General features: G+C 44.1%; 1 protein-coding gene and 1 non-coding gene across 4 annotated transcripts in view; both read right to left on the bottom strand.

The window, feature by feature from the left end:
- The window catches only part of LOC136836905 (cell division cycle and apoptosis regulator protein 1-like), a 63,529-nt gene that overhangs the window by 40,297 nt on the left and 975 nt on the right, over window positions 1–22,257 (bottom strand). For all 3 annotated transcript variants that reach the window (XM_067101345.1, XM_067101346.1, XM_067101348.1), the window contains exons 2-5: window positions 19,217–19,610; window positions 18,700–18,941; window positions 16,950–17,170; window positions 2,943–3,195 (exon numbers count right to left, since the gene is read on the bottom strand). In XM_067101345.1, coding sequence (XP_066957446.1) covers window positions 2,943–3,195; window positions 16,950–17,170; window positions 18,700–18,941; window positions 19,217–19,600 — 1,100 coding nt within the window. In that variant the 5' untranslated portion in view covers window positions 19,601–19,610. The remainder of the gene's footprint in view (window positions 1–2,942; window positions 3,196–16,949; window positions 17,171–18,699; window positions 18,942–19,216; window positions 19,611–22,257) is intronic.
- LOC136837135 (5S ribosomal RNA) lies at window positions 8,153–8,271 on the bottom strand. The gene has a single exon (XR_010852596.1). It is a non-coding gene; the product is annotated as a 5S ribosomal RNA (ribosomal RNA).

Raw genomic sequence — 22,257 nt, 5'->3', positions numbered from 1 at the left:
TCCACAAACAATCTAGAAGCAAGGTTAATGTTGAAGCAGCTGTGTAAACAATCAAAGGTAATGTTTTTCATGGAATGTGACTGAGAAATCACCTCTCACAGGTGCTGAGAGGTGGTTTTGTAAGGAAAGTGTACCAACACTGCAGGTAACATGTCATCCATTTCTTAGGCATACAAATCAGATATCGTATGTAGGAGTATTCCTAAGCATGATCTTAAATTGGTCGTACAAATTTGGCAACAGAGTAGTTCACTGGTAAGAGGGTGATGTGGGGAAAACACTCACTAACCTGCTGCCACTGAGCACTTTTTTCTTTGGCATCAGGGACTGAATAGGGTGGTTGAAGTGGGATTAGGTTAAAAGTCTGGACTGTATACCTAGGAAAACTATAAATTATTTTAAAAATCTGTGAATTGTTCCTGTATGAATATAAATGATAGCATTTTGTTTAGAAGACACTACTTACATGGGAGGTACTTTCCTCGCTGAATATTAAGTTGACTCTCCACCTGGATATGCCATGTTCCCAGTCATGAAAGCAAGCAGGGGGTGCTAACTAATGTGACCTTCTAATTGTGTGGTACAGGATATGCCAGAGTGATAAGGGCCTGAGCCTGAGTGGGAAGAGACTGGGTTCTCGCTTGAATAGGAAAATCTCACAGAACTAAGTGAGACCCCAATGAGGGGTGGCTAAGATTGCAACTAGAATATACATTGATGAGTTCAGATCATTAATTCTAATGCTGTTCTCCCCCTTGTTAAAATGGGAAATGGAGTTGCATCTGATAAGCCAAAGCTCTAAGACTTGATGCTTACGTTTTCTTAAACTGCATCTGAACTGGTTCTAGTGCATCCTCAGCCCATGCTCTGCCCCAAAAAGGGAGAAAAGAATGAAGGAAAACAAACACTAGTCACCCCTGATCCTATGTCCCTACAATTACTTTGGCCGTGATGCTTTTATAATGAGCAGCCACCACAGGTCACAAGGAGAAGGTATCCAGGGACTTGTACGTGACATCCCTTAAGTACACTGAGATAGAGGTGCTCTAATATCTACCATCATTACTAACTCAGAAATGAACAAGGATGAGAAAATTTCCAACTCAACTCTTTGTGCCAGCCAAGATGAGAAAGGTCATGCAACTCGCCAATACATTTTCTCAAGGCTATGGCCAGCAGGAAATTCGTCAAGTGTGTGAGATCAGTGTCAAAGGCCTCCCTATAGGATCTGCAAAGGACAAAAGTCACATTCCACTATGAAGGCCAAAGCCCCCAAGGAGGGTAGGATGCTCAAAGCTCTTCATGAGAGAGAGAGACCCCTTCTATGACACGAATCACAGAGGATGGCACTCTCTCCCTGGTAGAGTTTAGACCAACTGAAGCACTTGCAGCTATTCAGCACTTTAGACAGTGAAAAGGAGTTGGAGAGGTTGGAAAGCAAGATAGATAGAAAAGAAGCAGGAATGGAGGTAAAGTACAAGGCTAAAAAGTGTGCGTAGCTAGGGACTGAAGGGATGCTACAAACAACCTTTAGAAATGCCTACAGTGTACCATCTGAGGTGCACTGAGAGCACTATCCCCCCATGGGAAAGGATCTTAGGAGTTATCTAAACATCTGCACAGCCCTACAAGAAAAGCCTTTCCCTCACAAGAACTACTGGATAACCCACAACCTTGTAGCTAGAGGGACTGTACCACCCAGTGACATCTTGAAATGGGTGGCTGACGGAGGGTGGGCCATACAGAAATTACTTTGAACACCTCCACCAAGAGAGCCAGCAGATCATGAAACCATTCAGCATGGAGCCAATGAGGCACTACCAGTCACTCTGAATACCAAGTATAATCAACACTCAGTTGACCAATCAGTGGATCAGACTCAATGGAGGAAAATGTGAACATCCAAATTGTTCAGGAGGTACTGGGAGGCATCTTCCAGGGATGCATTTGGCTGGCATGGGAGAGCAAAAAAACAGCTTCATGATTAGCCAAATGGCAAACAGATCAATCCCTGGTGTTCCCACAGCTCAACCAGCCCTTCAGTCACATAAGGTTCCAAGGACAATTCTGTCCTTAATATATGGCTCTGGGCTGCTTAGCAGGTCTGCCACAACATTCCTCTTGCCAGGAATGTGCCTACCAGCTTGATGGCATGATGAACCACTCACTGATGCATCTGCTTTGACAACTGAAAGAGTTGAAGGGAGACCATCCCCCTGCTTATTGACATCTGCCACAAAGGTTATGTTGTCATACATAAACAATGTGGAGTGGCCCACCATATGATCTTGGAATGATTGCAGGACTAGCAGTACCACTTGCATTTCCAAAATGTTAATGCAAAGAGGTTCATCCTGTCAAACACAACTGAAGCATGCTTGGGGCTCCTGCATGCTTCCCTACCAGAGGACTTGGGAGTCAATCTACAACCTTTCTGAGCCCAAAAAACAGGGCATTCTAACCCACAGTGAAAAACAAAAGATTTTTTTTAATCTTACTCGCATAGTTCTTCAACAACAACAGTAAAAACACACAACATCACTAGAAAAGGATGGAGAGGCTCAGGAAATGGGGACTCTTCCTGTGAAATGTTGCTTTAATATTATGAAAAAGTCAACTAATGAACTATGCAAAAGCAAGACATAATGGAAAATACAAACTGATAAAGGAAAGGAAATTGAAATGACAATACATTAAAAGCAATTTGGGAAACTCAGCAATAGGGGTGAATAGTGCTACAAATAACGAAAAAGTTAGGTTTCAAGTGACATTTGCACAGTAATTGATCCTACTGCTACTACTAACCCTTGGACAAAAGTCTGAAGTGTATGGGGAAATTTGCCTTATACAAGTGATCGGGATGAGTGAAACAGAATATAAATTGCTTGGGGTATTTCTAAATGCAATAAATTTTGGAATTTAAAATTAAAAACTTTACTTACATGTGTAATAAAATCTTAGGAACTTGAACATTATATCTAGGAACTACTCTCATTCTTCGACGAGGTGGAGAACGCGATCGCCCTCTACTTCTACTTCTCTTCCGACTTTCTCTCTTTTCCTCTTTTTCTTTTTCACTGCGGTCACGTTCACTGTCCCTCGCTGTACGGCTGCGTTCCTCTCGTCGTTCCCGTCTAGGTGATCTTGGCCGAGGACCTATACCTCCTCGACCACTAAAATTTCCAACTTGTGATTCTAATAAAAAAAAAAGTTTAAACATATAACATTTCCGTATTGGCAATAAACAATAATAAATTGCTAACAAAAGGAAGTTGTCATAATAAAACTAATATTGTAATACTTACCTGAACACCTGAATTTGCCCTTAATTCCTTCTAGCCTGAACAACTCTCAATTACCAATCCACCATTGGGAATTTTAACAGCCAGCATTACCAATGCTGCAGGTAAAATCTTGTCACTTGAGCTACCATAACAAACGGTTGGCAACGCTGACATAGGTATGCGCCGACACTCCCACTTTCGTCAATTGCTTTATTCAAGGTCAAATTGATGTGGGGAAAGGAGGGTGGGAATCATTCAGGCGTTCAGGTAAGTATTACAATATTAGTTTTATTATGAAAACTTCATAATGCAACATACTCCCTGAACTAGCCCGATTAACAACATTTAGAAGAGGAGAGATCAATTCTATTGCAAGCCTTTTGACAACCACAGAGATGGTAGCTCACCAATCTGCTCTGCATAAAATATCTGTTAAGTCATACACTCACCCTATCAATGCTTTCAGTGAAGAGACATGTTGGAGAGTACTCTGATCGACAGTCAGGTCAGTACTCTTGGTCTGTCGACCTCCCATGTAGCTCTTCAGAACCTCTCATGTATGGAGGAGAATGAGGCAGAGTTCAGAGCCACTGGCCCTCCAGGAGAACCATCTAAGTTTGCGGTCCATCCCCTTTTTACAACCACAGAGATGGCAGCTTACCGATCTGCTCTGCATACGGTATATATTTAGTTATAAACTCACCTTATCAACCAATGCTTTTTGTGACGAGACACGCTGGAGAGTATTTTGATCGCCCATCAGGTCCATACTGTCTCGGTCCGTCAATCTTCCATGTGGTTCTTCAGAACCTCTCATGTACAGAGGAATACGGCGAACCTCCCATGTGGCTATTTATAGCCTCTAATGTATGGAGGCAAATGAAGCAGTGTGCTGAGCCGCTGATCCTCCGGATAAGGCCCGACGATCGACGAGCGAAGAAGTATCTCATCGTCGACGAAAGAGCCTAGCCTACTAGGGCACCCTCTTGGACTCTCGTAGGGAAACTATCAAAGACTAAGATGCTTAAAATGTACTAAACTAAGTTCATGTGATTATACTATCACTGTTGCCTAAGAATTCTAAAGACTAAATGGAATTCCTCTATCTGGTTAACCTAAGAATCTCCTCACTAAGTGAATACCACCTCAGCTAAATGAACGCACCCTAGATAATAGACTTTGCCGCTACACGTGGACTAAGAGAATAACCCTCCGAACCTCTGCACTAAGCTAATACCACCTCAGCTAAATGAACGCACCCTAGATAGTAGACTTCGCCGCTACACGCTATGAGGTGAATCAAACGCCTCTTAAGTAGAAGAAAGTAAACACTGAGACAGACTTCCAAGTAGCTGCCTCCAGAATAGAAGGCACTGAATAATTCCTTAGAAAGGAAGAAGAAGTGGACATACTCCAAATACTATGCGCTAGGGGAAATACATAAGTAAGACAACGAAGAACAACCCTGAGAAGCCTGCGAAATCACCTCCCTCCGAAAGTAACTACTCGCATTCTTTGACAGTGGTAACGAACACTTGCAGATAAAGAACTTTAAATGAACGAGGCAGAGTTTTAACCTCCAACTCTGTCTTCGCCACATATTCCAGAAGACAGACAATTATGTATCATTTCTTGCATAGGAACCCAATCTAGAAACTGCCTGAAGCTCGCCCAACCCTTCAGCTGAAGATAAAGCCATAAGAAAAAGCAACTTCTTAGTCAGTGTCTTAACGTTATAGCTTCAATGGGTTCACAGGCAGGGGAACAAATATGATATCAAGAAAAATTATATTTTAATGATAAAATAAAGTTTGTTCATACTTACCTGGCAGATATATATATAGCTGTAATCTCCCGAGTCCGACAGAATTTCAAAATTCGCGGTAAGTGTACACGCAGTGGCCGATTAGGTGGTTAGTACACATTCCCGCCGCTGGGAGGCGGGCATCAGAACCATTCCCATTTTCTATTCAGATTTTCTAACGCCACTGTCTCCTGAGGGGAGGAGGGAGGGCAATAAGAATATATATATCTGCCAGGTAAGTATGAACAAACTTTATTTTATCATTAAAATATCATTTTGTTCATGAGACTTACCTGTCAGATATATATATAGCTGAATACCACCTTTGGAGGGGGGTAGAGACCGCCAAGAATTAGGAAAAAAAACCAATTTATTGGTAAAATTATTTTGGTTCCTTATCTGCTAGCGTAGCTGACTGAGTGGCTACTGTCACTCTAGTCTGCTTCTGCTTTACTAGAGACCCCAGCAAGGTAGTGACCTATATAGCTGGCGACTTCTAGATAATCTGTCAACGGGGGCGTGACCACAATGTGACTAGACCATAGACCATACAAAGAGGACAAAAGAGCATTACTAACCACCTAACCAACACCTAAAGCGTTAGTTTGCAAAGGATTGGGAAGACTGCCTCCAGTAGTCGACCCAACAACCATAAAAACACAATTAAAAAGGGATAGGATCAGAGTTACCCCCTGTCCCCAAGGTTGCTGAAGCAGCAATGTATGGTCCCAGCGAAAAGCAATTTTCTAGTATGCTACCTAAACATCTCGCCAAGAGTGTGAGGCAAACACCGAATTGCTTCACAAATGTGGCACTGAGAATGTCACTGAGTACCATATTTTTCTGGAACGCCATGGAGGTAGCAACTGCCCTCACCTCATGAGCGTTAACTCTCAACAACTTGAAGTTGGAGTCGTCACAACTAGAGTGTGAGTCCTTAATGACGTCCCTAATGAAGAATGCCAGTGCATTCTTCGACATAGGTTTAACTGGTTGCCTCACAGAACACCATAAATTATCCGAGGGACCACGAGTGTCCTGGGTTCTTTTAAGGTAGTACTTGAGAGCTCTAACCGGACATAGAACTCCTCAGGTTCCTGTCCAATAAGGTCTGCTAAACCTTTAATTTCAAAGTGTCTAGGCCAAGGGTTAGAAGGCCTTTCATTCTTAGCCAAGAACTTGGGGCTTAAAGAGTAGACAGCATCGTGTTCCTTGAAGCCCACGTGACGGCCTTGAACTTCGCTTACTCTCTTCGCTGTCGCCAGAGCCGTGAGGAATGCCGTTTTTCGAGTAACATCCTTAAGAGATGCAGAGTGGAGAGGCTCAAAAGGACTAAACATAAAAAACTTGAGCACTACGTCCAAGTTCCAAGCAGGAGGAATTAGCTGAGGAACCTTGGACGTCTTGAAAGAGCTCGTAAGATCGTGGAGGTCCTTATTGTCAGACAAATCTAATCCTCTGTGTCTGAAAACAGTCGAAAGCATGCTCCGATAACACTTGATAGTCGGAGCTGCTATATCGAGTTTTTCTCTTAAGTAAAGGAGAAAATCCGCAATCTGGCTCACAGTGATAGAGGAAGAGGAAAAGCCCTTCTTTCTACACCAACCCTTGAAGGTTGCTCATTTCGCTAGATATATCCTGTTAGATGAAGAACTTCTGGCTCTAGCGATGGCCCGTGCCACCTGGCCAGAAAACCCCCTCGCTCTGACCAATTTTCGATAGTCTGAATGCAGTCAGGTTCAGAGCGGGGAGGTTTTGATGATATCTCGCGAAGTGAGGTTGTATGAGCAGGTCTGCTCTCATAGGAAGGGTTCTCGGAACGCCTACCAACCAGAAGAGAAACTCCGAGAACCAGTGGTTCAAGGCCAAAACGTGGGGATGAGAGTCATCCTCGTCCCTTGTGAGGCCGCCCCCGAACTTGCATGTATGACTTCTCCCAGAATTTTGAACGGGGAAAGGCGTAAACATCTATTCCCGTCAATCCCAGAGAAGAGTATCTATCGAACTGCCCCGGGTCGAGTACAGGTGAGCAGTATAGAGGAGCCTCGCTGTTCTTGAGGTCGTGAAAAGATCCACAAGATGGCGACCCCAAAGTTTCCAAAAATCTTGGCAAACCTCCTGATGAAGGGTCCATTCCTTCGGCAGGAGTGGATGGCGCCGACTGAGCAGGTCTGCTCGAACAATTTCGACCCCTGCAACAAAACTTGTGAGAATCGAAATGTTGCGAGCATAGGCTCAAAGAATAATCTCTCTTGCAAGGCTGAACAGGGAACAAGGGTGTGTTCCGCCCTGTCTCTTGAGGTAATCCAATGCCGTAGTGTTGTCCGGATCCACTGCACGATTGCAAACTTGGACCTCAAGAATTGGAGAGCTAAAAGATAGCCGCCAAACCTTTGATGTTGATGTGCCAGGACACCTGTTCCTCTCTCCAGGTTCCTAACACTTCCTCCCCTTAGTGTTGCCCCCAACCTGTTGACGACCCGTCATGGAAAAACAACACTAGGTCGGGGTTAAGAAGCTTGAGGGAGATCCCTTTCTGCAATTTCGTTGGATCGAGCCACCACTACAGATCCTCTTTTACAGAAGGAAGAATTCTCAATTCCTCTTTCAAGTCTTCCTTGCTTTGCCAGTTCTCCAACAGAAAGAATTGAAGAGGCCTGAGATGCAGTCTCCCCAGGGAAACAAACTTCTCCAGCGAAGAAATGGTCCCCAGCAGACTCATTCATTCCCTCACCGAGCATGTTTCCTTCCCCAAGAAGGCCGAGACTTTTTCGTACATAGAAGTTGCCGTTCTTGCGACGGAGACGCTATAAAAGCCGCTCAATACATCTGAATTCCCAGACACAATGGACAGTGAGGGGATCAGCTGCGACTTTTCCGCATTGACCAGAAGTCCCAGGGACTTCACGAGTTGCAGAGTCAACTGAAGGTCCTCCAGATACCTTCGCCGACGGCGCCGAATCAACCAGTCATCCAAGTAGAGAGAGATCCTGACGTGCGACAGGTGCAACTGCATCGCAACGTTCTTCATGAGAAGTGTAAACACCCTCGGAGCAAAAAGTGACGCCAACAGCATCTGGTGTTCCCAGGCGGTCACCCATCCAAGTACTGACCAGACCCAACGTTGCTTAACTTCGCTGATCGGACGAGAAGCGGTGCTTTAAACGTGGTATGGCCGTTGTGCAGAGTCCAAAGCAGAGAGCCCTGAACTGGAACGTCTAGTCCCCCCAGACAACCTGAGATACTTCATCGAACGTGGATGAATTGGGGCGTGAAGATAAGTATCTTGGAGATCCAAAGATACCATCCAATCCCCGGGATGAAGGGCTCCTAGTATTGACTGCGAGGTCTACATCTTGAACTTTTCCTTCCGGACCAAGTTGTTTGGCCTGTAGACGTCCAAGACGGGTCTCCAGCCTACTGAAAGTTTTGGGACTAGAAACAATCTGTAGTAAAATCCCGGGGGACTGCGAGTCCAAGACCTGTTCCACTGCTCTCCGCTCGAGCATGTGTTCGAGCAGGTCAAACAGAATTTTCTGTTTGACAGGATGGCAATTGGGAAACAAAAAACAAAGGAGGAGGAGACAGGAAGGGAATCAAGTAACCTCTCTCTAACAGTAGGAGGACCAAACGTCTGCCCCTCTCTCTCTCCAGGCTTGTGCAAAATGAAGCCTGGTTGCTAATGGAGTCTGGAGATGAAAGGAGTCACTTGCTACCTCTCTTGGAAATGACATTCCTTTCGGGAAAAACTCTCCCTCGTAGCACGGGTCTCGTGTTGCTTCCCATGGAAGCCCCTTCACGAAAAGGCTGCTTCTTCTTAGCCAACTGAGGAAAAGAAGAGGACGATGATGGGGCCAAAGGACGTTTAGAAGACCTGGAAAGAAGGTCTTGGGTTGCCTTTTCTTGAAGGCTAGCAGCAATATTCTTAACCAAAGTCTGGGGAAAGAGATGGCTCGAGAAAGGAGCGAACTGCAGCTCTCCCTTCTGCGCTGGTGAAAACAGACTTCACCGAGAAATAGCAAAAAAATGCTCTCTTTTTTCAAAAGAACCGACAAAAATTGAGACGCAAGTTCTTCAGAGCCATCTCTGACGGCCTTGTCCATGCACCGCAGTACACTGGACAGCTCCCCCAGACTAATGGAAACCGGATTAGTAGCCTTCGTGTTCAAAACTTCCAGACACCAGTCCAAGAAGTTAAAGACCTCAATAGTCTTGAAGAGGCCTTTAAAATGCAAAGTCCCCTTGAGAAGTCAAGGGAAGCGTTAAGCCAATGTGCTCCTGTCTCATACCAAATGCCTGCTTTGTCGGACAAACGTGAAGGAGGCAAAGCGAAAGAAGTCTTTCCTTGATTTTTCCTGGCAGCCATCCAATCCTGGACTTTCTTGAATGCCTTTTTGGTAGAGAAAGACTTCCTCATCTTGAGAAAGCCAGGAGTCCTACTCGCTTAAGACAAAGACAACTGCGAAGGTGGAGAGAGAGGAGCCGAAGGTTGAAAAGTCTCAGGAAACAGATCCTTAAGTAAAATAGCCAGAGTCTGATAATCAGAGATAGAAGAAGACGAAAGATGTTTCTCTTCATCCAAAGGCTGTGACGAAAGAGGATGTTCTTCCCCAGCTGGCGGGTCTTGAGTGAAAGAAGTTCCGATTCGCCGATACGTAAGCGGGAACTCCCGCGATATGAAGAAGTCGTGGCTAAATTATGAAGGACATCAGAAGTTGAAGCGGGTAGTTGTGCATCATGATGTACAACAGGAGCAGCGCCAACACAAGACGACTTTTAAGCTATACAGCGGGGTAGAGCGAGGAACGTCATGGCGTGGCAAGACTTGAAATACGAGAGGCTCCGTGGCAAGACACGAAAGAGTTTCACAGCATGGTGCGCGCGGCGTCGCCAACAAGCGCGCGCCGAAGCGCCAAGGTGAGGCGCGCGTGAAGCGTGAGAAACACGTGAAGAGCAAGACACGCGCGCTCCTGGCGCATGTCAAGAGAAAAGTCCAACACCTCAAATCGGGAAGACGATTAGGAAAGCCACTAAACACTCTCTCTAGACGACAGATGAGAAGCCCCAAAACATCTAGCAGATGAGGAAGACGAAGCAGGAGACGAAGGTGAAGGTCTGTACCTCTTAGCAGGCAGTTTCGAATCTTGAAAGTTCATGAGAGCATCCAGCTGTTGTTGCAAACCCAACAAAATCTGACGCGTTGGAGAAGCAACTCTCTCGGGAGAAGGGCTGAACCTGAGAGAAGGAGAGGGGCGAGAGACGTATACTTCCTTCTCACAGGGAAAAAGCTCTAGCCCTTGCCTTAGCGCGACAGGGGGTCGAGTAAGCGTCATCATCCGAAAAACACTTTATTCTCTTCTGCAGAGGAATATCCAAGCAACTTTCGGGAAGAGCACAAACGTCCAGAGGAAGAGGACGTGAAGCGTCCTCTCCTCTAAGCTTCTCTTAAGAGGGCGAGAGTCCAACCGAGAGCTCCAACCCCGAGGCGGGAAGACGTGTCGGAGGACGAAAGCAATCCTTCAGGATGCGTGCCTGTGCCACGATCCCTGGCAGCCTGGGTAGCGTCATCAGGACCTGCCGAAGGGGACGCAGATCGGTGGGAAGCCCCATAACCCTCATGCGGCTTTCGACATGCCCCTCCCTGGTCCTGGGAGTTCAACAGAGGTCCAGGCCTAGAGGCATTATAGGGCCGATCTGACGCCCCCTCCAGAACACTAGGGGCACTAGCACTAACACTTTGCGTTTGAATTGCATTCACTATAGTTTCAAGAGCACGCATTGACTCCAACACGAGAGCCAGGGTATTACCTTCTGCAGCAACATACTACAGGGTTAGTACTAATTTTTACTACAGGGTTACTAGTAGGAGAAAACCCTGACTGTACATCTAAGGATGCACTCTAGGAGGAAGATCTCCGCAACCTATCACGCTCCAATTTAAGCATATAGGCTTCATATTTCTTCCACACACCCTCAGATAATCCCTCACATTCATTATACCGATTATCATTCATACACAAAGTGTGAGGAACTATCGAAGTCTTCGATAGCCTCACCTTACATTCACCCAAGCTACAGACTCGATAGCTAGAGGTAAGACATCTTAATTATAAGAAAAGTCAAAAGCAAAATAAAAACGGTCCACAAAGAGCGTATGCCAAGTCACAGATCCAGTCGAATACCAAAAACAACCAAAATACTTAAGTGACAACAAATTTCGAAATCCAAATGGCGGAGGAACTGACAACAGGTGTTGACAGTCCGGCGACAGAGAAAATCTGAATAGAAAATGGGAATGGTTCCTGATGCCCGCCTCCCAGCGGCGGGAATGTGTACTAACCACCTAATCGGCCACTGCGTGTGCCGCGAATTTTTAAATTCTGTCGGACTTCGGAGATTACAGCTATATATATATCTGACAGGTAAGTCTCATGAACAAAATATTGAAGTACTTCTGACAAGCCCCACGGAGGGGCCTGAGTCGGCAAGACAGGACGTTTAATCTTAAAAGAACGTAATAAATCATCAATTATCTTACAACTGGAGATTTCAGGAAGGTGGAAACTAATTGTACTGCTAATCGTTAAGCGGTACTCGGCAATAGTCGAATACGAAACACCCTTGACTTTCCGAAGGAAAAAAAGAAAATCAGCTATTTTGGCTATGGAAGGTCTAATGATGGAATGACCTTCCTTATGACACTAACTTCTATACCTTGTCCAGCTGAATCTGATAAGGCTTACAGGTTGACTTTCTCAAGCTAAAAGAAAACTATCTAGACATAGCTTTAGGGAGTCCGGACTGTCTAGCGGCTCTCTCTACAGTCACCCTGCAACTAGGTACAGCACGCGAGGGTTTGAATAGTAATGGTGAGAATGCGGTCGTCTGAAAAGAAGTTTCGCATGGGTAGGGGCATCGGAACTTCCGTAGGGAGCTCTATGGGTTCTGGAAATCAAGTGTGTTATGGCGAGCAGGGAGCTATTAGTCACAGACGCCTTGACACTCTCCCGCAACTTCCTTATTACCTGATGAATGAGACCGGATGGAGAAAAGGCATACACCTACATGTGATTCCAATTTGTGACGTCACATCGGTGCCTATCAACATGGGGACCACCATTGGTGAGAAATAAGCCGGACGACGATGGTTTAATCACGCCGCGAATAAGTCCACAGTTGCTGGCCACTTCCGGAGAACCTGACATATTACTTCCAGAGCCAAAGTCCGCTCTCTCCCCCAATACCTGACGGGAGCGACTTAGCCAGTACGTTGAGACTCCCTGATATAAATTGGGGAAGAAGAGATACTTTTCGTTCTTCACACCCTCTCAGGGCTCTCTATGCTATAATATTGAGTTCTGTTAAGCCTGTTCCCCCCAAGTTCTTCGGATACGACACGGCAATTACGTTGTCGCTAAACATAGCCACTACTCTGTTGTGCACGAGGACTGAAAACAACTGAGGGCTTCCTTTACAGCCTTGATTTCCCGAAGATTTATTGACTCCTCTCATTCCCGAGCCGCCCCCAGAGACCCAAGGCCTGGGTTTCCTTCAAGGATGTTCCCCAACCTTGACCTGAGGCATCTGTGTACAGATGAACATTGGGAAGAGGGGAGTCAATAGACCTTCCCGGTGTCAGATGCACTTCTTCTGACCACCACAGATGATCCAGCAGGCAAGAATTGCTCCCGACTATAACTGTGTTCTCGCTGCAGAAGTCCCAGTGATTCCTGAGAAATACCTGAAGAGAGTGCATTTGGAGACGAGACCCTGGAATTAAAAGAGAGGGAGAGACATTCTCCCTAAGAGGCTTCTCCAAGCTGGTACCAGCCATTCCCCGCTGGACAGGAACCCTTCTACCTGCTGAAGGACCGACTGGATCCTCTCCAGGGTTGTGAAAACCCTCAAAGGAAGAGAGAGAATCCTCCTACCTGAATAGGTTAAAAATTCCATAAGAATTCCCTCACTCTTACTAGCTCCTCTAGAGAGGAGGCAAGGATCAACCAGTTGTCTAGTTACCTCAACACTCTGTACCCTTGATGATGCATAATTGCCGACACTGGAGACATGAGTTAGAAGCAACCACGTTCGTCACACTGGCTACGTCATCATCCTTGAACAAGAATTAGCTAAGGCAAATGGTGTTCTAAGCAATCCCTCGTGAACGTCCAGATACTGAGGGGGAAGATGACCAAGATAGACATTTTGACTTTCCTGCTCCAAACGTCGTAGATGAAGCCAAAGCATTCGCCTGGTGAGCCAGACCGCTTGAGATAAATTTATTAGGCTGCAAACAGCCACGGATCTGAAGGGACATAGCCGTCAATCTTTAGAGCCCCATTGCAGTAAACCTAACGGCATCCAGCGAGAGTGCTCAAGAGCCTGTCTGATTGCACAACACATCCTCCAAGCACCTACTTCCCTAAGACAAGTCTCTACAAGCCGAGAAGACGCCAGAGACTTAGACAGAATTGCCTCAACCGATATGTTGAATAGCAACCTGACACCTGCCGAAGGGTTACCTCGAACTGCGTAAATTGTCCTATGGGGAGAGAGAAGAGAGGAGTCCTGTCTATTAGAAGCCACTACCAATGCTAAACGAGTGTCCGCCTCCTCCAAAGCCGGTCTAACCCGATCGAACCAAACCAGCCAACACGAAAAAGAGGCAGGAGCTGGCTTAGTGTCATAAAAAAAAAAAAAAAACTGAATTGACTGAATCAGGAGGCCCAGAGCTCTTACTTGAGGGTACGAAGAAGTAACATACTCGAGCATGCATCCGTAATCATTACTGCTGGCAAGAGGACATTCTAAATCCGCCAGAATCTCCTGCACCTCCGGATTAGAATCCTGTTCCACAACGTCCGAATGGTCTACGACCAACAAAGGAGGAGACGCTGAGCGAAGCCCAAACAACAACGAAGAGTCCGCAAGCGGACCATCCTAACCAGAATGCTGTGCACCCACACCTAATTGGGTACCCAGAGCTGAATCCGCATAGTTGAACCCGCCGGGAAGAAGAGAAGGCTGAACCAAGAAAAGCCCGGAGCTGATTCCCCATTATTACCAAGGGGAAGACAAGTGAGAGTAGCCAAAATTACATTGCTAAACCCTGGGGTAGGATGCGCAAACGAAACCGCTTGTGGAGGGATGGAAGAAGATGAAGAAGAAGGAGGGAGAATGTAAGAGATAGAAGCTACCTTTGGAGTTACTGCCCCGGAAAATGCAGGCGATGAAAACCGCGGACCGCTTGAAGAAGGTACCGCAAGCCCTGCCAAAACCGCGGAGCACAAACCCAAACTGGAAGTGACAGGCAAACCCTGCGAAATACCTGACACTACCGGAACAGCCGCTTGAAGTGGAAGCAAGGGGTTGCGCATACCCGAAGGGATGGCACATGAGACGCCTGCGGCCAAATTCTGCCGAAACTGTGTTTTCACCTGTCTAGAAGCTCCTCCTACCAGAGAAGACTGTACTGAGGAAGGAAAGGCGGGAGGTAGAGGAATAGCAGACGCATAAAAAAAGTTGCCTTAGAGGAGGAAAGTCAAAGTCGAAGAAGGAGGAAAAACAGAAGATACAGGAAGGACCAGAGCAGAAGAATAAGAGGCCGAAGAGGAGACTGAAAAAGGAGCAACAGAGAATGTGGGAGCAGGAGATGAAGCGACAGATAACCCAGAAGAAAACTTAGAACGAAAAGGACAGAAGGTACACTGAATCCAGCGCCCCTCAATAATCCTAAAACATATCCAACATGAATTCTGGACACTACTGTGTCACATACTCTCTAATGTTAGAGAAACCATTCGAAAAATAACCTCTCACCATAGGCCTGTACCCGTCGAAAGACCCAGCAAATCCACCTTATATTCCACCACATCCAATTGCAGGTCCCACAAACTACTTTTAGAAGCTGAAAGACACACCAGAATCTGCCTTACTAGATGGAGGAGTAGAAAACACAGGGAAGGGGGAAACTACATTAGGAGATTCCGAAAGTCGGAAGTGAGTTAGGAGCAAAAGCAGGAGGATTCTGCACCACTGAAACATTGACTTGAGACTGAGCCAGACCGAAAAGAAGCAATAAAGGCGAAACTCTTGCCAGAGCACAAAAACCACTCGAAACTGGAGTCCGTCTACGAGAACGACTCTGCACCCTTAATACCTTCTCCTCACTACCTAACCCAAACCTATCCTCCTTTATCACACCTAGATCTTGATCCTGACTAACATTATCAACATTAAATTTATCAATACTACGAGGGGGTTGGGGGGGAACCTTTCACTGCCTGCTCCACGCCGACGGGGCCGACAGACCCTACCCACTCAGAGGCTTGCAGTTCTGCCATTACCCTCAGCACCCATTAGGGCTGGTTCTGGAACAGGCAGGGGAGCTGAAAAGGAAGAATGATTAGACATCCTAACACTACTGCTATCCCTATCTGAGAAATGTTGAAGCAGACTAGCTATTAAATTTTCCATACTGCTTGCAACCCTATCCTCTATCTGTTTGACTACCTCTGAACTCGCTAAATCCATCAACTGATCTGTAGCAGAAGCCTGAGACACTTGAGGCAACAAGAATCTGACCGCCGTCTACCGCCCTTACTAACCAAAGACTTGCGATGACAAATGTAATCCTACATCTCTTGTGCCTTCCAATCGGAACCTTCATTGCAATGAGTCTGGACATCACACGTAACCTTCCTACATACCTGACAGAATGTCTATCGTGTCTCAAGGTATTCATTTGTCTCTGGCAGGAAGAAGAAGCAATGAGCTCCAGCATCCACAGTTGTAAGGGCAGTCAAGGTCGATGTCAAAGCCGAAGGCGCATTAGTAGAAGGTGAAAGAGTCCATGATGACCAATTGAGACCAGGAACCAGAGAGTCCAATTCTAAAAGGCATTCCACATCGAAGATATCCAGAAAATCCAGGAGAAAAACCCAGTAAATACAATCCAGGTCTTCACCAGAGGTCCAAATTGCAAAGAGAAGTCGGGCAATAGGATTAAAACCTCGCAATGCAGAAGGAAACAACCTTCCAGCAGCGCGAACAAAACGCAATTGATGAAAGTGGGAGTGTCGGCGCACACCTGTGTCAGCGTTGCCAACCATTTGTTACGGTAGCTCAAGTGACAAGATTTTACCTGCAGTGTTGGTAACGCTGGCTGTTAAAATTCCCAATGGTGGACTGGTAATTGAGAGATGTTCGGGCTGGTGGGATTAAGGGCGAATTCAGGTGGTCAGGGAGTGTATTGCAATAAACAAGATTTATCATCTTAAAAGAACTAGAATATGTAAAATACACCCACATTCCTGTAAAAAATTTTATCAAAAAATACTGAAGCCTCTGCCATTATAAATGAAGATTATTCCACATTAATTCTTCCATTGAAGAAGTGGTACAATACTAGTAATTTTTTACTACCCAACAACCACTTTTAACCAATCAATAATCACTTTTAACCAACCTGTCCAGTTAAAGAATATTTCACGAACAATGGATTTGTATAGAGACTTTATTGCAAAAGCAGTATTCTATTTAAGAATGATTTATTACTTTATTAAGATTATTTCATACTACTAGAATTATCAGTATTATAATCATTGGGTTACTAAACAAAACCACAAATTAAAATCATCAACCAACAGAGGACTACTGTAGGTGTCACATTTTGTTTTTATACAAATACAATTAAATGAAAGTATTCTATATATCTTTAATAAAAACACAGGCATTCAATAAGGTTAATGCCAACAAAAAATTACCAAGCTGAAATATGTGGCTACATAATACACAAGCACATAACAGCATAGATTAAACAGAAAACTGAAAGTCTACAAAAACTTGATTACAAGACTAACCAGATGTGAAATTTGGTGGAGGTACAGCATTGTAAGATCCCCCACGACTGTTTATTTCTCTAGCAGGAGGACCGCTTCGACTTGGGGTCTGGGTAGGGGCCACAGTGGGCCCTGGAATCACTTGAACACGGTTGGCATTCCATTTAAATGGCATATTAGGATTATAGGTAGCTTCCACCAATACCCTATCACAAACTTTAGGTGCCTGACCTTTGACACAACTGTAAAAAAATTATGACTGTTATAAACATGTCACTGGAAATCCTGTATATATCAATAGCCTAAAAAAATGAGGAACAACATATATACTAACAGATTAAGAGCAAAAATACAAGGGAAAGAAGATTCTTTGTACTATTCTAATTCAACCACATGTACTCATCATACCTCAGTTTTTGCACTCACAATAAAATAGGAATCGTACTGTAGAACCACAGTCAATGATCCAATTTCACTGTTTATTTCAAGACTTTATAAACTTTCTTCTTTTAAAACCACAGTAACCATATTAATTTTTATTTCACTGTAAAAGAATTTTCAGCATAAGTTCCATATGTGAATAGTTAAAAAATCAAATTCCAATCTGTCACAGTTTTGGACTAAAAAATATTTTTACTGGTCATTTTCTGAAAACTTATAATTCAAATAAAGAAAAGATTTCATTATCAAAGAATGTGTTGACAGCTGCTATAGAATATAATTAGTATATAGTTACGGAGCATTGGAATATATGTCATATGATCCTTATTGGAATGTGTGACAGTGTTAGCATGTTTTAAGAAATCTTGGGGTAAGATGAACACTTCTTTTGTAAACTGTAGTTCTTCCAATGAGCGAAAGGAATTTGGCTCTTGGAAATCTAGGTGGCTCACTTAGTCACTAGTGTTGACCGTTGACCTGCATCATGTCACAGAATCTCCAAGTCACAGGGGACTGGCAGGAGAATGTTCTAGAACTATGAGTGTGCGTGTAAGTCCGCTCGAAAGGGGGTCATTGAGGTGTAATATACTGAATCTCGAGTACAGATGAATTATTCTGGTAGCAAATTGAATTGGTGGACGTTCTGCCTGGTGAGGGCATTACACTTTGCCAGTAAAGATGGATTTGTTAGTGGTCACATGTTAAGGGAATTTCTGACATATATCTATGACTTCGGTCACGAAAGACTTTGAGATTATTTTTGAGTGTTTAAATGATTGGTATCAAAATGTATTTACCCGTCCAAGAGTTTGGTTTTTTATTTACTTCGTTTTTTTTGTCATGTTAAGTTTGGGAATAAAACTGTATTTTGGCAGAACATGAGTTTCATCTAGCTTTGGTTTCATTTGAGCTATGACATGAAAGAGAGAGAGGGTTACGAGATGGATCTGACATTCCTACGAGGTCTTCGATGAGCAGGGATGATGGTGTTGACTTTAAAGATAGGGTGTTTCTTGTGCTTTCAGATTTAGGATTTTGGTTATGCAAGAAGTCAGGAGAAGGTTTACGGTATCTAATTTACAAATTAAAAATAGAATTTCACATACATAATTATCCAAAATCTGAGGTCAAATTTTTTTAATTCCTCACCTGCATTCATTACACAATGCTTAAGAAATATGAAATAATTTGAATCCTTTAAACGCAAGGGTAAATTTTTGGTCCTTTTCAAGTTACAAGCAATTACAAGAGTGTTGAGATACTAAAATCTTGTATTTTATGAATATTTCACAGTATAAATGAACCCAAATTTCACTCATATTTATCTTACCTGGTCTGGAAGAACACATCCTCATCAACGAACCCAAAGTCAGCACAAAGTTTTGTTATGGTCCCAGTGAATACACGCTGTTTCTGAGGTTGTTGGGCTGCATTGTTGGTAGTGATATTAGTTTGTAAATTTGTTTGTATATTATTTGCAATACTATTTCCTAAATTGTTTGGAGCAGCAGGGGGATTAAAAGCACCTGGAGGAGCAAGAGCTCTTGGTGTTGGGTATGTTACGGCGGAGACCTGAAAAGAATTTATGGTAAGGCATCATTTTGCTTATGTCCCAAGGAACTGAACAAAATTTTTGAGTGAAAGCATTAGAAAAAAATTTTAATTAACAGCTTCGACATACAATAGGCTCTGAGGGAAAGAATCTCAAGAGGCCCTTTCCTCGTAAATTAGCAGCAAAACACATTCATGATATATATGGCAACTACAGTATAAATTTATGATAAACAAATTTGGGTACATTCACTTTATCATCCAAATTCCCTCTAGGATGACAACAAAATAGTTACCTGAGGTTGTATCTGAGGTTGAATCTGAGGCTGGATTTGTGCACTAGTCATCTGGGCTGGATTAATAAGACTAGGAGGCTGCAGAGCCTGACATGTGATAGGGGGCTGTCCTATTAGACTTCCACCTGTAGCTGGTTGACCTATGGTTTGCTGTGTTATGGTGGGCTGGCCCAAAGTTTGTAACCCACCCAAGCCTGGAGGCTGGATAATACTCTGCTGCACAGGAGCATACTGTGGTTGCTGCGGTGCTCCTCCTATCACAATTTGCTGAGTAGGTGCAGATGGATGCTGGCCAAGGAGCGATGGCTGCAGTTGAGGTGTGGGAGTTGTCTGTGGCCTCTGCTGCCATGGTGGTGGTGCTTTCCCACCACCAAATTGTGCCATCCTCCCTCACCTGCAAAAAAAAAAAAGTGAAGTTACAAAAACTACAAGTAAAGTGCTGTAACCAACATCAAATACACCGGGTAAGAAGTGCAACGTAATGTACAAAGTACAGTGCATTCATTTTCAACCAAAACTTATTTTTTCTAACATGACAAAACCTAATTTTAAAAAATTATACAGTATACAAAATCTTAACAGTAACAAAATGCCATTTGGAAATGGAAATGGAGGAAAAAAATTTAGGTCAAAGGTCCAGCACTGGGACCTACTTAGTTCACTCAAGCTAAAAAGGCAACTGCAAGTAAAATGTTTTCAAGGTGTAACTGGGTGAATTGCAGTTACGCTATGAAACAATTGTTAGGAGAGGGTGGAAAGAAAGACTGAAGAGAATATGAATGGAGGTACGGTACAGTACAGTAACAGGAATGAAAGGGGTTGCAGCTAAGGGCTGAAGGGATACTGTAAAGAACCCTAAGTACAGGCAGTCCCCAGTTATTGGCAGGACCCGTTATCGGCGATCCAGTGTTACGGGGCTTTTCTAGCAACGAAAATCGGATATTTTCGGCACTGACATGTGCCGATTTCCACTTACCAGCGCCAATCTCCGGTTATCGGTCCCAATACCTGGTTATTGGAGGTGACGCTTATCCTCAAGCCATCGGAACGGAACCCTCACCGATAACCGGAGACTGCCTGTATTGCCTTCAGTGCAAAGAGTGAGGTGCACTGATGGCACTAACCCCTAAATGGCAAGATGCCAATTAACATTCTGAAAAAAAGGTCACACAGTACAGAATAATGTTTTTACAAGGTTTTGAGATGTTAAAATCAAATGGCTGTGGTTCGTATCTGTTGAGCTTCATACCTAAAAAAAAACTTTCAGGCACTTAAGTTCCATAAAGCATGCATAAAACCACTACTCAAGTCACCCTTAGGCAAGTTATGTTAGGTTGCATCCCTACTATTTTTTCTAATTCATAGGTTAACGTGGGGGATGGGGGGGACTGAAGCCCCCCCTTAGATTGATAAGGACCCAGCACCCTAGGCTGAACGCATCCCATCCTTGCATTTCACTCGTGTTTTCCCAAATCCTAAAACCACGGCTTCTCTCTGTGGTCCCCCATAACTGTAAAATATGGAGGGTACATTATCTCTGGAAACTGCTAATTTAATACAAAGTGAGCATCAATAACATTCAACACACACTCATTAAAACAATAAATATCATATTTTCAACTTTGGAATGCCATTATGGTTTAAAGTAAAAATTTACTCTACTGTACGTCATTAAATTTTTCTTCCCAAAAGTTTAAAAATAGCCTATCTGTTGTCATGAAGTGAGTTTTTGATAGTTTCCACCAACAGGATTTAACCTGAAACTGGTGAAAAAGAGCAATTGCTTATCTGACAGAGTTTGATAAGATTCCAATAGATTCGGTAATAAGATCCACCATACATGGGTTAATCCATTACAACCCATCACGTTTAACAAGTTTGAAGTTACGTTAGGCAAGGGGAGAGGAGAGTCCAGTCATATAGAACCTAGCATCCTAAGAAAGATTAGTTTTCAAAGGTCAGGTTACTATAAAGCCTTCTTCATGGTCACGTGGTTAAAGTTAATCTTATTCTGGATAGAACTAAGCAAAAGCTCTGCATCAGGTATTACTTTGAAAATTTATTCTTCCTACAGTATTTTGGTTGTTCATTAAGAATTTACGGTTATTTTTTCTCGGTCGACTGTAATTAACTTGTAGTTAACCTCAGAAGTTGTGCGCTGGCCATCCTGGAATGCTATCGCGCATGCTCAGTGTTATAAGGGAGCTTTTGGTAAAAAGTGGAGTTTCCTTCACCAGGGGGGTTCCGCTCACTGACTAAGCAACACGGTCTGCTAGGTTAGGATAGGTTAGGGTACATTAGGTTAGTATAGTTCCTTTTATAGTAGGTTTCCTTAGCCAATCCCTTCCTAAACATATGGCTCCCTAATGACTTGCAAATGTGTGGAAGCATTCCATAACATGGCAGTCTGGTCTTCTCCCGTCGTTTCCAAAACCCTGCATTGCCAAAGGGTCCCCAACCACGTTGGATAGATATGAGGTTAATAATAGACTAACAACAAGCAATGGTAAAACTTTACAATACTTACGCGGCCTGATTCCTGCCAGTCTTTGACCACGACAGGTTTCTCACATGTAAATAGACCTAACCTTTCCTGTAATGCCAGGTCCTGACCTAACCAGAACTTACCTACCTAACCTAACTTAGGGCGACGTGCCCTAACCTGGCCTGGAGGGGGGGGGGGTTTGCTTCGCCTCGGTCAACTCCAAAAAGGTGGTAACCTGTCCAGTCAGCGACTGGCAGAAACCAGGCCGCGCAACTATTGTAAAGTTTTACTGAGCTCTTACTTAGAAATATCTTATTCTGACACAGGCTATCTCGGGGCAGGTTCTAATCCTGCAATGGGTGTCAGAGTTTCTTCACTTTGCCAACGTCTCAGGCTCTGTAGGCTAGTCACAAGTGTATCCAGAAAGCATCAGAAATTGAGCAGTTCAGAGGTCACTGACCTGGTTTTGTCTCGCGCCAACCCCCTTCACCAAAATCATAGATTCCCACTAGGGGTCTCTCCTGATGGCCTACCATTAGACAGCCCAAGAGGGTTT

Source organism: Macrobrachium rosenbergii, chromosome 57 (genome assembly GCF_040412425.1).
Source record: "Macrobrachium rosenbergii isolate ZJJX-2024 chromosome 57, ASM4041242v1, whole genome shotgun sequence".
NCBI lineage: Eukaryota > Metazoa > Arthropoda > Malacostraca > Decapoda > Palaemonidae > Macrobrachium > Macrobrachium rosenbergii.
The sequence above is the reverse complement of the archived record's forward strand: the minus strand, read 5'-3'. Positions and strand labels throughout refer to the sequence as shown.